Here is a 13,664-nt window from a genome sequence, read left to right as displayed (position 1 = left end):
CATTCATCCTGTAGCTCTGGGAACCTAGAACGCCCGCATCCAATCAGCTTCCAAATCCCCAGCGCCGGCAAGTGGGAGGGGCTCAGATGTAGACTGCCTCCTCTGCTTCTCCGGCTTGGCCACGTCTGACGCCCTGCAGGTCCTTGAAGGTACATAAATCACCTGTCTACTCATTTAGCAATAACTGAGATTCTTATTCAAATTTATGCTTAAAAGATTTAATAAGATATAGCTTTAAATCGTGTTGTTTACTCATTCTTCGTAGTTTCTTCTTTTTCCTATATATATAGGTCTCCTAGAGTTACGGACCTGCAAGTTCCGTTCGCTGGCGCATGCGCCGGCGAACGGGAGGGCGGGCCTGTTTCCGGGTGGCGCGTGGGGCTTGTGGTCGAGAGGCTCCTCTGCCGCTACCAGCATGGAGACTTTGTACCGGGTCCCGTTCTTAGTGCTCGAATGCCCCAACCTGAAGCTGAAGAAGCCGCCCTGGGTGCATATGCCGTCGGCCATGACGGTGTACGCTCTGGTGGTGGTGTCTTACTTCCTCATTACCGGAGGTAACTCGGGCTGGCTCGGGCCCGAGAGGCGCTGAGACGCGGAGAGCCGGCGGCCCCCGAGGCGCGTCCGTTCCGCTCTCAGCCCCGGGGAAGCATCGCTGTGCTCTAGGTCTTTTCGCAGGGTGGAGGAAATTTTTGGGGTCTCAAGTATTAACAGCCCAGAGGTTCATGTGCCCTCACGCCCTGTCCTGTGTCCTGAGAGGCTACTCTCATTGTTCTCCATGTTCTCACGCCCGTTGCCTTTCCGCACTTCTAGCCTCTTAGCCTAGGGATGCGAATCGAATATATTTTTCAAGCCCAGATTGTAATTCTGTTTATTGCCTGCAGTTATCAGGACTCCATCCCCTCCTGTAAATTGTTTGACAGAGGCCCTGGAGAAGTCTAGTCTTGCCCATTCTACTCGGTTGGTCAGGAGGGTTTTGGGACTTTTATCTTTGTGTACAGCCCCTGGAAACGTGGAAGAGACATGACAATCCTTGGGGTTTGTTAACCCACACCTAAGGGTCCGTTGTTGCTTTTTGCCCTGGTCAACAATAAATGTGAATGGAAATTTCCAAATCCACGGTTTCGATTAATATTTAAGATTGGAGTTAGATTTGCAGAAGGTATTGTATTTCAAAAAGCAGAAGTTGAAGATTTAAAGAATAAGGAAAATAGCAGTACTATTAAACACTCCAGAATTGTCCTATCCTGGTGTTTTGTTTTTTTTCCAAATAAAAAGTTGCAAAAGGGGCGTTGTTTTGTATAGTGATGAGTTGGCAATCCGGCTACAATTTTCAGGCCACCACCCTTGCAAGCCACAGTTCCAGGATGTACTCAAGACTATTCTATTGTACTTCCAGATTTTGAGAAGTGGGGTACTTAACTTAGGCGTTATAAAATTGAAGCTTACAGATTAGGGACAGCAAAAGTTCCCTTTTTAAGGGAATAGCCATAGGCATCTTTATTTTCATAGATGTGAAAAGAGTTGTTACTCAAGAGGGAAGAATGTGAAACTTTGAGGGCTTGGGACTAGAATTTGTCTTTGAATCAACTCCCATCCCAAATCTAGAATAATGATAGTTAAGTTAAGTAAACTGTATTTTAAATATGTTTTTTTATGTTGGTAAGATACTATCCTAACATTGCATTAACATTAACATTTGCTCAGCACATTAATGGGTGCTGTATTGAATAAATGAAATTTAAAATGCATGTGATTTTAACAAAAAATGAGTCTTCGTCTGCTTTGATCTGCTGGTCTCTTCTCCTAACCCTAACCTCCCTTGGAGTCCAAGCCTTTGTTAGAAGCCTCACAGTTTTCATTCTGTCCACTTATTCCCATTGATTGTTGTAATGGGGAGATTCTCTGCTCCAATCCCAGGGGCAAATTGCAAAGGACACTTTTTAGTGGCCAAGGCCATGAGGTGTCTCATACAAGGAATCGGTTTTGCCACTGGAAAGGAGTCTCTTCTAAAAACTGTGAGTGTACTTCCATAAATAATGTTCATTGCTGAGAAATATTCAGCAAACAATGCATTGAGGTTCGATTAAGTTCCAGGCCCTAGGTACTGGGAACGACAGTGAACGAAACATAAGGACGCTGTCCTTCTGAAGCTTATAATGTCATGGTTGAGGTTGGTTAAATATCACATAAAGCTTTTTCCACTGCTTTATTTTTTCCATTACAAATTGCCGGAGTTGCACTGAAGGGAAAGAACAAGAGATTATGGGAAAATAACAGGAGTTGGGAACATCACATTGCAGTGTGGTTCCTGGGGAAATGACAGATTAGCCAAAATCTAAAGAATTGGGGGAGAAGAAATAGTAGGCAAAGGGAAAAGGATGGACAGATACGGAACCAAGAGACCAATTAGGTGGGTTTTGTAGTTGACTAAGACTAGGTTGGTGGCAGTGGAGAAGGAGGAAAATAAATGAAAGATAGTTTGGAAGTAGATTCAGTAGGTCTTGAATGGATTGGGTTATCAGGAGTGATTGGGGAGAATGCAGTGCGAAGGAATCTTAAACTGGTGTTTGGTTTGAGCATCTGAGTAGATGGAAGTGTCATTTGCTGAGATTGAAGAGATGAAGGTTTTTGCTGGGGTACAGTGAACCACAGGTCACTTCGGCATATGTAACAGTTGGGCATGGTTATGTCAAGTTTGCAGATATGAGTCTAGAATTGAGAAAATGGGTCTGTAGTGAAGTTGGTTAACAACAAATGTTTTTTGAATGCCTCTCCAAAGCCAGATATTGAAGAACATAGTGAAAGTCCCTGTGCTTAGGGAGCTTACATCTAATTCTACTGGGGCTAACATTGTTTGATCGGTGTTGGCATATTGACCTTCATTAGCGCATGGAACTGAAAGCCCTGGGAAGGGATGGGTTCAGTTCCGGAGGGAATGTAGACAATGAGGACAGTGGATCAAGCCCTAAGGAATTCCCAGCATGTAGCGGTTTTATGGAAGAGGAGGCCCTGCGAGAGAGGTAGCGAGAAAACATGGACAGGAGTATCACAAAAGCCATGAGAAACCAATATTCCCCCAAGGAAAATGGATTTAGTAAACTGGATTGAGTGCTGCTGGGAAGCCTCCTAAGATAACTGAAAAATGTCCATTGAATTTGACACCATGAGATCATTGGCAACTTTAGCAAGAGTAAGATCAGCAGAGGCAGATACCAAGTTCGAGTGAGTTGAAGACTGAAGAATAAGGAAAGGGAGACAACAAGTTTACCTTTTTTTTTTTCTTCCCCAAGAAGGAAGTCTCACTTTTTTTCAAAAAGGAAGCATAGTAATAGGATTTAACTAGAAGGGTCTGGAATTCAGGGAAGGTTGATGTAGGAAGGAGAGGGTTGAAATACAGGAAGGAGGAGCGATAGCCAAGGGAACAAAGTCTCTGAGAAGGCAGGAGGGGATGGAATCCTGATAATTGCAGAAGCAATCCCACATTGGTAGGAGGAGGGACTCTTCCTCTCTTGGAGCTGGAGGGAAGGAGGAAGGGATGGCTGTAGATGCCAGCTGGTAGGCTTGGTGGTGGTGGTGGTGGAGAGATTAGAGAAGCCCAATGTGATTGCTTTGTTAGTCAAGGGTGAGGGAGACACAGTCTTACGATGCGTAAGAAAAGCTGGAAGTGAGGATGTTGGAGAGTAGATGTGGACAGTGGGAGATCCGGAAAATACTAATGTTGATGGAATTAATGATCACAGGGACATGGTGACATAAGTGATGGACATTAATGATCATGAATCTCTAGTATTGCCTGTCTGCCTATTGGTATGATTAAAAAATGTCTCCCGGGGCGCCTGGGTGGCGCAGTCGGTTAAGCATCCGACTTCAGCCAGGTCACGATCTCGCAGTCCGTGAGTTCCAGCCCCGTGTCAGGCTCTGGGCTGATGGCTCAGAGCCTGGAGCCTGTTTCCGATTCTGTGTCTCCCTCTCTCTCTGCCCCTCCCCCGTTCATGCTCTGTCTCTCTCTGTCCCAAAAATAAATAAATGTTGAAAAAAAAATGTCTCCTTATTTTACATTTAAGCAAGAAAATTACTCTAGTCACAGTACCTCTCAATTGACAGCATTTGCTTGAACTAAAATAATAGCCTTTAATATTTAATCTCCTTTATGAAGTAATTTTTTTTTAATGTTATTTTCGAGAGAGCGAGACAGAGTGCAAGCAGGGGAGGGGCAGAGAGAGAGGGAGACACAGAATCTGAAGCAGGCTGCAGGTTCTGAACTGTCAGCACAGAGCCTGACACGGGGCTTGAACTCACAAACCACGAGATCATGACCTGCCTGAGCTGAAGTCGGACGCTCAACTGACAGAGCCACCCAGGCGCCCCTATTGTGGAGGAATTCTTGAGTATAAGAAACAGTTACTGAATGAATTTCTTTTATGAAATACCTGTTTTAGAGATAGTATGCTAAAATATTGAGTTGAATTTCTGAAAGGTTTATCTAAAGTTTAGGAGATTAGCTGGGCCTCACTTGATTATAATAATATATCAAAGCAGTCCTGTTTAAATATAAATGAATCTTTAGAGACTGATGAAAACTCTAATCCTTTTTAAAAATTAGGAATCCAATCTAATCTGTACTATTATCTTTCATATAGGAATAATTTATGATGTTATTGTTGAACCTCCAAGTGTTGGCTCTATGACCGATGAACATGGACATCAGAGGCCAGTAGCCTTCTTGGCCTACAGGTAACAGTTGCCTTTTTGAATGATTTGGTGGGAAAGAAGGTTGCTGGGGCATGAGTGCTTTTTAAAAATACAGTGAAACCTACGGGTCCATCTGCATTTAGATAATAGCTGTTTTAAAATGCTAAATGCAGAGATGCAGGAAGTGGGCAAGAACAGAAGTATATTATTTATTAGGAAATAACATATTTCATAGTGATTGACATGATCACTTATTTAAAGGAGGGTATTGGTTTAAAATACATTTATAGGCTATTCTGGGGATGAGGAAACTGTGGGTACCAGTTTATTTGTAAGTAATGTTTTTTAATCTAAAAAAAATTTTAAAAATGTTTATTTATTTTTGAGAGAGACAGAGAGCAAGTGGGGGAGGGGTTGGGGGGGGGGAGACACCAAATCTGAAGCAGGTTCCAGGCTCTGAGCTGTCAGCACAGAGCCTGACACGGGGCTCAAACCCACGAACCTTGAGGTCATGACCTGAGTTGAAGTCGAACACTCAACTGACTGAGTCACCCAGGTGCCCCTGTAAGTAATGTTTTATTGGAACCAGGGATGCCCATTTGTTTATATACTATCTATGGCTGCTTTCAAGCTGCAGTGCTAAGTGTGACACAAACCATATGGCCTATAAGCCTGAGACATGTATTATGTGGCCATTTAAGAAAAAAATCTGTGAGCCCCTAGACTATACTATTAAATAATAAAATATAATAATAATTTTTGAGGTGCCTGGGTGGCTCAGTCGGTTAAACTTCTGACTCTTGATTTTGGCTCAGGTCATGATCTCACGGTTCATGAGATTGAGCCCTGTGTTGGGCTCTGTGCCGACCATGTGGAGCCTGCTTGGGATTCTCTCTTTTCCTCTCTCTCTGCCCCTCCCCTTCTCTCTCTCTGAAAATGAATAAACATTAAAAATAATTTTTGAGACTTAGGTGTTCCATTTCAGTAATGAATCACCATTCCAGTGTGGTTTGGCTTACCTGGGCAGTGCTTATTATGTTGCTTTCTAAATCCACTTGATAACTGTCCATCTAACCATAGCTATATATTTGTATTCATGCTGAACGTTAATGATGTTCCATACATAGCATGTTCCTGAAAAAATGTTTGTGATTCTCTGGGAGTGAGGGGTATCTAGATGACAGGAGATCTTGATAGTAGGGAAACCTTTCATACTGTTATCATTGGTACTGTTGGAATTTTGAGCCCAGTGCTCAAAATGTATTATGTATTGTGTTTTGTGTATGCGTATATTGTGTTTTCAATTAAGGCAATTAGCTAACAAAAAATATACCTTCTTTAGATATACCTTTGTATAAATTATCCCTTAAACAGAGGAATTTGCTTTTTGGGGATCCATGGATTCAGAATTTTGAAAGGTCTGTTTTTGCTAGAAAAAACCAGATATACATATGTATAAAAATTTGCATATAATTCTAAGGATTTATAGATTGCTGGAAATTCTTGTGGGGATCATGGAGCCTTAGTTAAAAATACTTCCTTTTAAAATTTTCCCTTTGGAAAAAAAATAATAAAATCTTCCCTTTGAAACAAGAGGTTTACTCTTGTGAAACTTCTAGAAACATTTCTTACCAATTCAAATTTGAATTTGATAGAAGTTTAAATGTCATTATTTTTAAAAGCAAAACAAAAGTTCTGGGTTAAGGGTTTCTGTACATACACTAATTTGCTTTTTAAGCTAATAATTAAAATCTCAGCATTGATTTTACATTGACAGTTGTGTTAGTTGAGGTTCTAAAACTTTTTTGAACATAAACCCCATGAAGACACAGATTTTGTTGTATCCCCAGAACCTAGAATAGTGCTTGATTCATAATTCAGAGATGGCAGGAATTGAAATGAATATACAGAAATGTGGTAAAATAGTTGTAAGGTTAAGAATAAAAAAGCAGCACAAAAATATTTAAGCAGAAATAGGTCTTTCAATCTAAAGACAGGTTTTTTATTTTTCTGGGAATTTTCATTTGTTGTTTAATCTGGTTTTTCTTTTTCAGAGTAAATGGACAATATATTATGGAAGGACTCGCATCCAGCTTCCTGTTCACAATGGGAGGTTTAGGTTTCATAATCCTGGACCGATCGAATGCACCAAACATTCCAAAACTCAATAGATTTCTTCTTCTATTCATTGGATTCGTCTGTGTCCTATTGAGTTTTTTCATGGCTAGAGTATTCATGAGAATGAAACTGCCGTAAGTTATCAAGTACTTTGTATAATCAGCAGTTTAACTTTTGTTGCAAGTTGATAAAATAATCACTTGGATCACATAAAATCATAGAGGATTTAATTTAACCCTCATTTAAACGGATGAAAATGCTGAGAACCTAAGGAATTTGTGACTTGTTCAAGGTTATAGCTATGGTTAGTAGTAAAATTGAGACCAGTTGTCTTTCTGTCATCTCCATTCATGTTCATGAAAAATGGTTATTTTGCTACAATGTCACTGACCACTGACTGGAGATCTTGTTTCTTTAAATTGCTTTTTGCTTAATCTATAACATATGGGATTTTAGTAGTAATAGTGATAGTAGGGAATTTTTTCAAGGCATTAATTACTGCTGCTCTTTGAATACTGGTATGAGGAAAGCCCATTAAGCCTTGGACAGGGAGGGAGTTATTGCCTCTCCAAAAAGATGGGAAAAGGATCGTGTGTGTGTGTGTGTGTGTGTGTGTGTGTGTGTGTATAAGATTTTGTTTCAGAAACATACAATATTTTTAAAACAAAAAAAATTGGTTTTATGGCAACTTTTATAATTCCACTTGAGATCGTTACCTTGAAATAGGGACAAGTCTGATCACATTTCCCTATACTCTTATTTCACCTGTGGATGAATTAGTAACTGCAAGAACATTGGACAAGTATACCATACAAAGATTAGCTCTTTGTAAATTTATTTTTCAGGGAGTATATTAAACGTCAAGTTTCAACTATACTGATTTCTTGGAACTGATCCTCCCGTATTTTATTATAATAGACAGTAAAAGAGAATACAGGATGTGTGTGTTTCACAGGTTCACTTATTCTGTGGCTTAACGTGTCCACCGTAACATCTAGAGTAGAATGGGCAGACTTCCCCTAGAAAGTCCAAAACACTCACTTCTCCTGCAGTCATGTTCTCATGCTAAGGCAGGATGGGAAAGATGGGAAAAGAGCAGCGTTCTCTGTCAGCTGAATATCTGTGTGGCCACATAGTTCCCTCAGACTCCTCTGCCAGTGGCTCTTATTTTTGTCTGGGGAAAACAGTTTTAGCCATTGGCTAAGTTGTATGAAGAATTAGGCACTCCAGCCTCCTCTTTTTGTTCCTCTCTTTTTCTGTCCCTTTTGGAAAAGATACACTTGGTATGGAAGAGGCTGAAGTTTTCCAGAGCAAAACAAGAAAAGAGGAGGCTCCTAGAGAGATCGAGAGGCTACTACAAATTAACAACCAAAACAGATGGAACGTTTGGAGAAATGTAGCAGAATAGAAGTGGGCTGGTTTGGGGCGCTTGGGTGGCTCGGTTGGTTGAGCATCAGACTTTCGATTTGTGGTTCAGGTAATGATCCCAGCGTCCTGGGATTGAGCCTTTGTCACACTGGGCCTGGAGCCTACTTAAGATGCTCTCTCCCCTGTCCCTCTGCCCTTCATCCGTGCGTGCCCCTCCCCCATGCTCTCTCAGAAATAAAAAAAAAAAAAAATCTGGGGGGAAAAAACAGGTGGGCTGGTTTTGTCCATAGAGCCAGATTTGTTTTTATTCTACTTAAGCTTCTCATTCTTCCTTATAGTTTTAGGTGTTGTCCTTAGGATATAAGTAAGTGCTTTTCTTTTTAGCTCAGGTATTTGACTTTGAGGATAACAGAGCTATCTACTGCTTAAAAAAAAAAAAAAAGCTTTGGAAAGTGCTTAATTCTCTGGATTGCCTCCATCTTACTATTGCAATTATTTAGGTTTTTCTTAACTTTTAAAAATTTTTTATTTTAGGGAGCATGAGTGGGAGAGACTGGCAGAGGGATAGAGATGAGAGAGAGAGTGTGTGTGTGTGTGTGTGAGTAGGGCAGGGACAGAGAGAGAGGGAGACACAGAATCCGAAGCAGGCTCCAGGGCTCTGAGCTGTCAGCACAGACCCTGATGCGGGGCTCGAGCTCAGGAGCCGTGAGATCATGATATGAGCTGAAGTCGGAGGCTTAACCGATTGAGCCACTCAGGCACCCCATGGTGTAATGTTCTAAAATTAGGAAAAGTGTTTAGTTCAGAGCAGAGGGATGGGTTTCTATTTTTAGGCAAGTATGTTATTAAAGCTGTATTGGGACGTCAGCTGTGCCGACAGCTCAGCGCCTGGAGCCTGCTTTGGATTCTGTGTCTCCCTCTCTCTCTCTCTGTCTCTCCCCCAGTCGCATTCTGTCTCTCTCAAAAATAAGTAAACATTAAAAAAATTTAAAAAATAAAGGCTATATGAAATAGTCTATTGAATAGATTTTATTATGCAGTTGAGGACAGAGTGGCAACAATTGCCTTTTTAGCAATTTGAACTACCATGTGTTAAACCTGATGAAAAAAGCTAGGGAGCTCCTGCGTGAATCCTGAGATCATGAGATCAGTTCAGAAAAGAAATTCTAAAGGAAAGGAGAAATGAGAAGTAAAAGTAAATGTATAATAATAATACCATTTAGGGACTAGGAGAATGCATATAAGCAATTTTTCCCTGTAACTGAAATTTAACTTTAGTACATGTACTAAAACTTTATCTTCCTCTTTTTTGACCCACCACTTTCTAAACTGTTTTATTGCTTCCTTAGCATTTACATTTGTATTCAGCAAATATTATTTGATAACGGTTATTTGCTGGACACTGAACATTAAGCATAATTTTGCCTTCTAGACTCAGAATCCTTTTCCATTTACGCTTAATTAGGCATAGCAATACTTTTCAGTTCAGTTTATTTCCTTGATGTAATCTGCCATTTCTCATTGTTATCATTGTATACCTGTTGTCATTTTATCCTTTCCTTTCTCTTCTTTTTGTTGTTAATTCTGTGATTTGAGGACATAGATAACCTAGCTATTTGATTGCGTTTTAAATCAGTCCTTGTTGAAGGATAGCTTCACGGCCTGGCTTTTTAACAGCCTCTGTGGGTGTTTGAGTCTCTGCTCATTTGCTTCCAGGTTTGGAGCCATATTGGTTTGTAACTGTATGCTTTGAGGGGAAAGGGTAATGGAACTGAAGCCCAGTAATATATTTATTTATTGGGGAGGCAAGATTCGAAATAGAAACCATAAGGATGAGTCACAATTATATTTTCAGATTGTCATTTGATTCATCATAAAATTTGTTGGGGTGTTTTGAAATGTTGCTTCCTTTTCACTTTCTGTGTTTATAAATTTTATTCCTGCAGGGGATATCTGATGGGTTAAAATGCCTTTTGGGATGAAATCTGTGGATATTGGATTTGCTCCTGCTAATGAAGTTTTAAAGGCTGTACCAATCCTCTGACGTGAACTATGGAAAAGAACGAAGCAGCAGAAAAGAAGCATCTAGTGAAAACATAGGAAGCATGTTAAAGCTTGAACTAGAATGTGTTCTTGGTATCAAAGAGACAAGCTTATCACAGTATTTTTCCTGCTGGCCTATGCTGACATACCAATGATGTTAAGTGGCATTTTCTTCTTAGTTTTTCATTTCTTAAAATATACTCCGTTTCTACAGCTGTAATACTGAATAAAGTGATTATTTTTTACAGCCCCCCCTTAACATTTTTTGGAGATGATATTTGTGACTTTCAAAAATTAATGTAAAATCAGGAAGCGAGATCCCGTAAGCTGAGAACTCTGGACAGACGATCAGCTTTACCTATGGTGCTTTGCCTTTAAACAGAATGTGTGACAGTACATTATTTCAGATGTGTCTGCAAGACCGTTTCCTGCACAATAAGGTATATGAAAGGAGCAGAAATAAATAATTTTTCTAATTAACACCTTTTCTGTTTGTTTTATGAGACTGACACGCTACCACTGCACCAAGAGGGCCACTTATTTTATGATTTAATTAACCAATGGTATTAACTTTTCCATCTATAATTACTCATTCCTACCTATAACTCTCCTAACCTACTGTTGGTAGGTCTAAGGTCTCAAAATGTAGTTGGCAGGTTGCCTTGTAAGGTAGCAATTCTGTACCCCTGTAAATATTCAAGCACGGGCTGCATGCATGTTAGAGTCGTAAGTGTGTGTGCGAGGAGAACTCCAGGCATTTGTTTTCAGTAATTAACACAATTGTGAGCACATCTAGAAACACCCCTGCACCAGTCTGGTCTCCCCCTAATTTCTTCTTGCCAGGTCTTCTGGTTCTCCCTGACTGGCTGTGACCATCACTTCTCTAGCTGCTCAACTAGTTCCTGTTCCGAGATCTTCACAGTAAAATTCTATCCCAGGTGATTTTTTTCTAATTCCAAGGCGGATTTCAATGTAGCCATTCATTGAGTAAAATACTCATTCAAAAACTTTTGAGAAGATAACGCCACGTGGCACTGAGCCTTATAAGGATGAGTAAAACTGAAAAGGCTCTGTTTTCATAGAGCTTCTGTTCTTGTAGGGAAGCCAGATAAACGAAAGATAGAAACTGTTTGCAAAATGTCAGATACTGATAAATGGCCACAAACAAAATAAGTCCTAGTATGTTGTAGTGATCACAAGACATGGGAGAGGGGGTTGTTCTACCTCAAGGCCCTGAAAAAGGAAAGCAAGGCCTGTGTGTACTTAACAGCGTTAAAGGTTTAATTTAAGTGCATTTGGCCATATTTAAAAACCTTGGCTAAACTAGATGGACAGAAGATAACAGGAAGGTGTTAGGGCTTCAAAAGTTTTCGCACACGATTGAGTAGTGAACAGTTCCTGTTAAACACCACAAGATGGTGCTATTAAGGTCTGGTGGGGTGTTTGGGGGTTTGTTTTGGGTTTTTTTTTTTTTTTGGTCCCAGCTCTTAAGGTTTTGTTTCTGCGTTAATAATAAATATATCTTTACTAAATGCAAAAATGTATTTAAATAACTCTTGTAAAATTGCAATGTTTTATGTGAAGAAAAGAGTGTCTTCTACTAGACTTAAAATGCTTTTGAGGACGCTAAAATGGCAGGCTCTGATGGAAAGCCTTTCAAGCATTATTAACATCAGCAGAGGTTAAGTAAATGAAGGGACTAAATTAGTGGACTACATTGGGAACAAACTAGTCTGGTTTCACCACAGGATCCTCCAGGAGTCAATGCTAATTAACACGGAGAAGTGCAAAGTGGGCCGGTGAGAGGCAAAGGAGGCTGCAAGGCTAACCACGGAAAGCTGTCGTTCCTGGACGCGAAGCTGACAGAGTAGCTGCCGGTCCAGTGGGGACCTCTGCAGCAGAGACTGCCTGTCAGAGGCCTTGGGTGGAAGTGGCTGCTAGGCCCTTGTGTCACTGGCTTGCCAGCTGTGCGGCCCAACCTTGAGATTAGCGTGATCTTGGCTAGAAAGCTGAGGTGAACCCTGACAAAGCCAACGCCAGAGGCTGTCACGTAGCCCCTCTTCCTTGCAGTTAGGCGGTGGGTTGGTCAAAGGGACCCGAGTAGCACATCTCTGCCAGAGATTTATAAAGAAAACATTGTCTTTAGAGAATTAAGATGACAAGAAATCCTACATATCTTGATAATAAAAGAAATCGTATGTCATTAATGTTTATTTGAATTGGGAAGTGTGAGGTAACTTAGGTTCTTAATAAATGTTACATACCTGAAGTGTAAAGTTGGAACAGAGGTTATTTTCCCATTATGCCAGCAAGTAAATTGAGATTCATTTGCTGCAGTGCTTGAATTAGAACCCAGGTCTTGCACATAGCAGACCAATTGTTTCCATTATGTGCGGCTATTTCCTGGTACAGAGATTACTCTTTGAACATAGTAATACAAGGTATACACTTGTTTATAAAACACATAGCGCCAGATGCTGGGTTATATCAATGAGAGATGGTGTAAAAAATGAGGGCTTATATCAAAAATACAACCCTTGTTAATTTGGAATTTATAATCTAGTGAGTATAGGCAAACAGGCCAATTCTCTTCTGTTACAGGAGCACATGGGAGGAGCATCTATACCTAGATTGGGATGAGGAGAGGCTGAATTTCTTGTAGGAACAATGGGCCTGAAAGTTTCAGATACAAATAACACTTTTTCCAAAATCTCTTTTACTTGTTTTTCTTCATTTTGCTTAATGTGCTGTATACTAAGTACTTAATACGTACTGTTCATTGCAAGTGAGAAAACATCAGGCTATCTTAAGCAAAGAGCATAATTTATTAGGATACTGGAGTATCGTACTCAAGACAGGAATGCTGCTGTGGCATTAGGAGGGCAGAATTGAGAAGATGGTACTATAAGGACTCTATTATTTCTGATGTATTCAATGTACTGACTCATGCTCTATATGAAACTGGTCACTTCTATTACTCTAGTTCAGAGCAGTGGGAATCATGCCTTGCCAACCTATCCTGATCATTACACGTGACAACTTCAGCCACTCTACAGGAGATTTACTTGATTCAGTGATTTAAAAAAATTTTTTTTAAGGTTTATTCATTTTTTAGAGACAGAGACAGCGCATGAGTGGGGGAGGGGTAGAGAGAGAGGGAGACACAGAATCCAAAGCAGGCTCCAGGCACTGAGCTGTCAGCACAGAGCCCGATGCAGGACTCGAACCCATGAACTGTGAGATCATGACCTGAGCTAAAGTTGGATACTCAACCGACTGAGCCACCCAGGTGCCCCTGATTCAGTGATTTTTTAAGGGTACCACCTCCTTGAATGGAAACACTACCTCTTCCCTTATCTTTGGCCAGCCCTCCCTGCCCCAGCCCTAGCCCTACTGCACCAAGTTGACTAGTTGCCTCTTTGCAAGATTTTCAAAGTCCAGTT

At 40.6% G+C, this 13,664-nt stretch overlaps 1 protein-coding gene across 1 annotated transcript; it reads left to right on the top strand.

The window, feature by feature from the left end:
• The first annotated feature begins 351 nt into the window (after positions 1-351).
• Positions 352-10,701, top strand: OSTC (oligosaccharyltransferase complex non-catalytic subunit). The gene is made up of 4 exons (XM_015081862.3): positions 352-554; positions 4,641-4,734; positions 6,747-6,944; positions 10,125-10,701. Exons 1-4 carry the CDS (start codon positions 416-418, stop codon positions 10,141-10,143), a joined length of 450 nt encoding a protein of 149 aa, XP_014937348.1. The 5' UTR covers positions 352-415; the 3' UTR covers positions 10,144-10,701.
• Positions 10,702-13,664: the final 2,963 nt, after the last annotated feature.

Source organism: Acinonyx jubatus, chromosome B1 (genome assembly GCF_027475565.1).
Source record: "Acinonyx jubatus isolate Ajub_Pintada_27869175 chromosome B1, VMU_Ajub_asm_v1.0, whole genome shotgun sequence".
In the NCBI taxonomy this organism is placed as follows: Eukaryota; Metazoa; Chordata; class Mammalia; order Carnivora; family Felidae; genus Acinonyx; species Acinonyx jubatus.
Note: the sequence above shows the minus strand (reverse complement) of the source record. Positions and strands in the feature narration are given on the sequence as shown.

Coding starts and splice junctions, on each gene's coding strand:
- OSTC (XM_015081862.3), top strand. CDS start 416: ATGGAGACTTTGTACCGGGTCCCGTTCTTAGTGCTCGAATGCCCCAAC. Junction 555..4,640: donor TTACTTCCTCATTACCGGAG/GTAACTCGGGCT, acceptor TCTTTCATATAG/GAATAATTTATGATGTTATT. Junction 4,735..6,746: donor GTAGCCTTCTTGGCCTACAG/GTAACAGTTGCC, acceptor TTTCTTTTTCAG/AGTAAATGGACAATATATTA.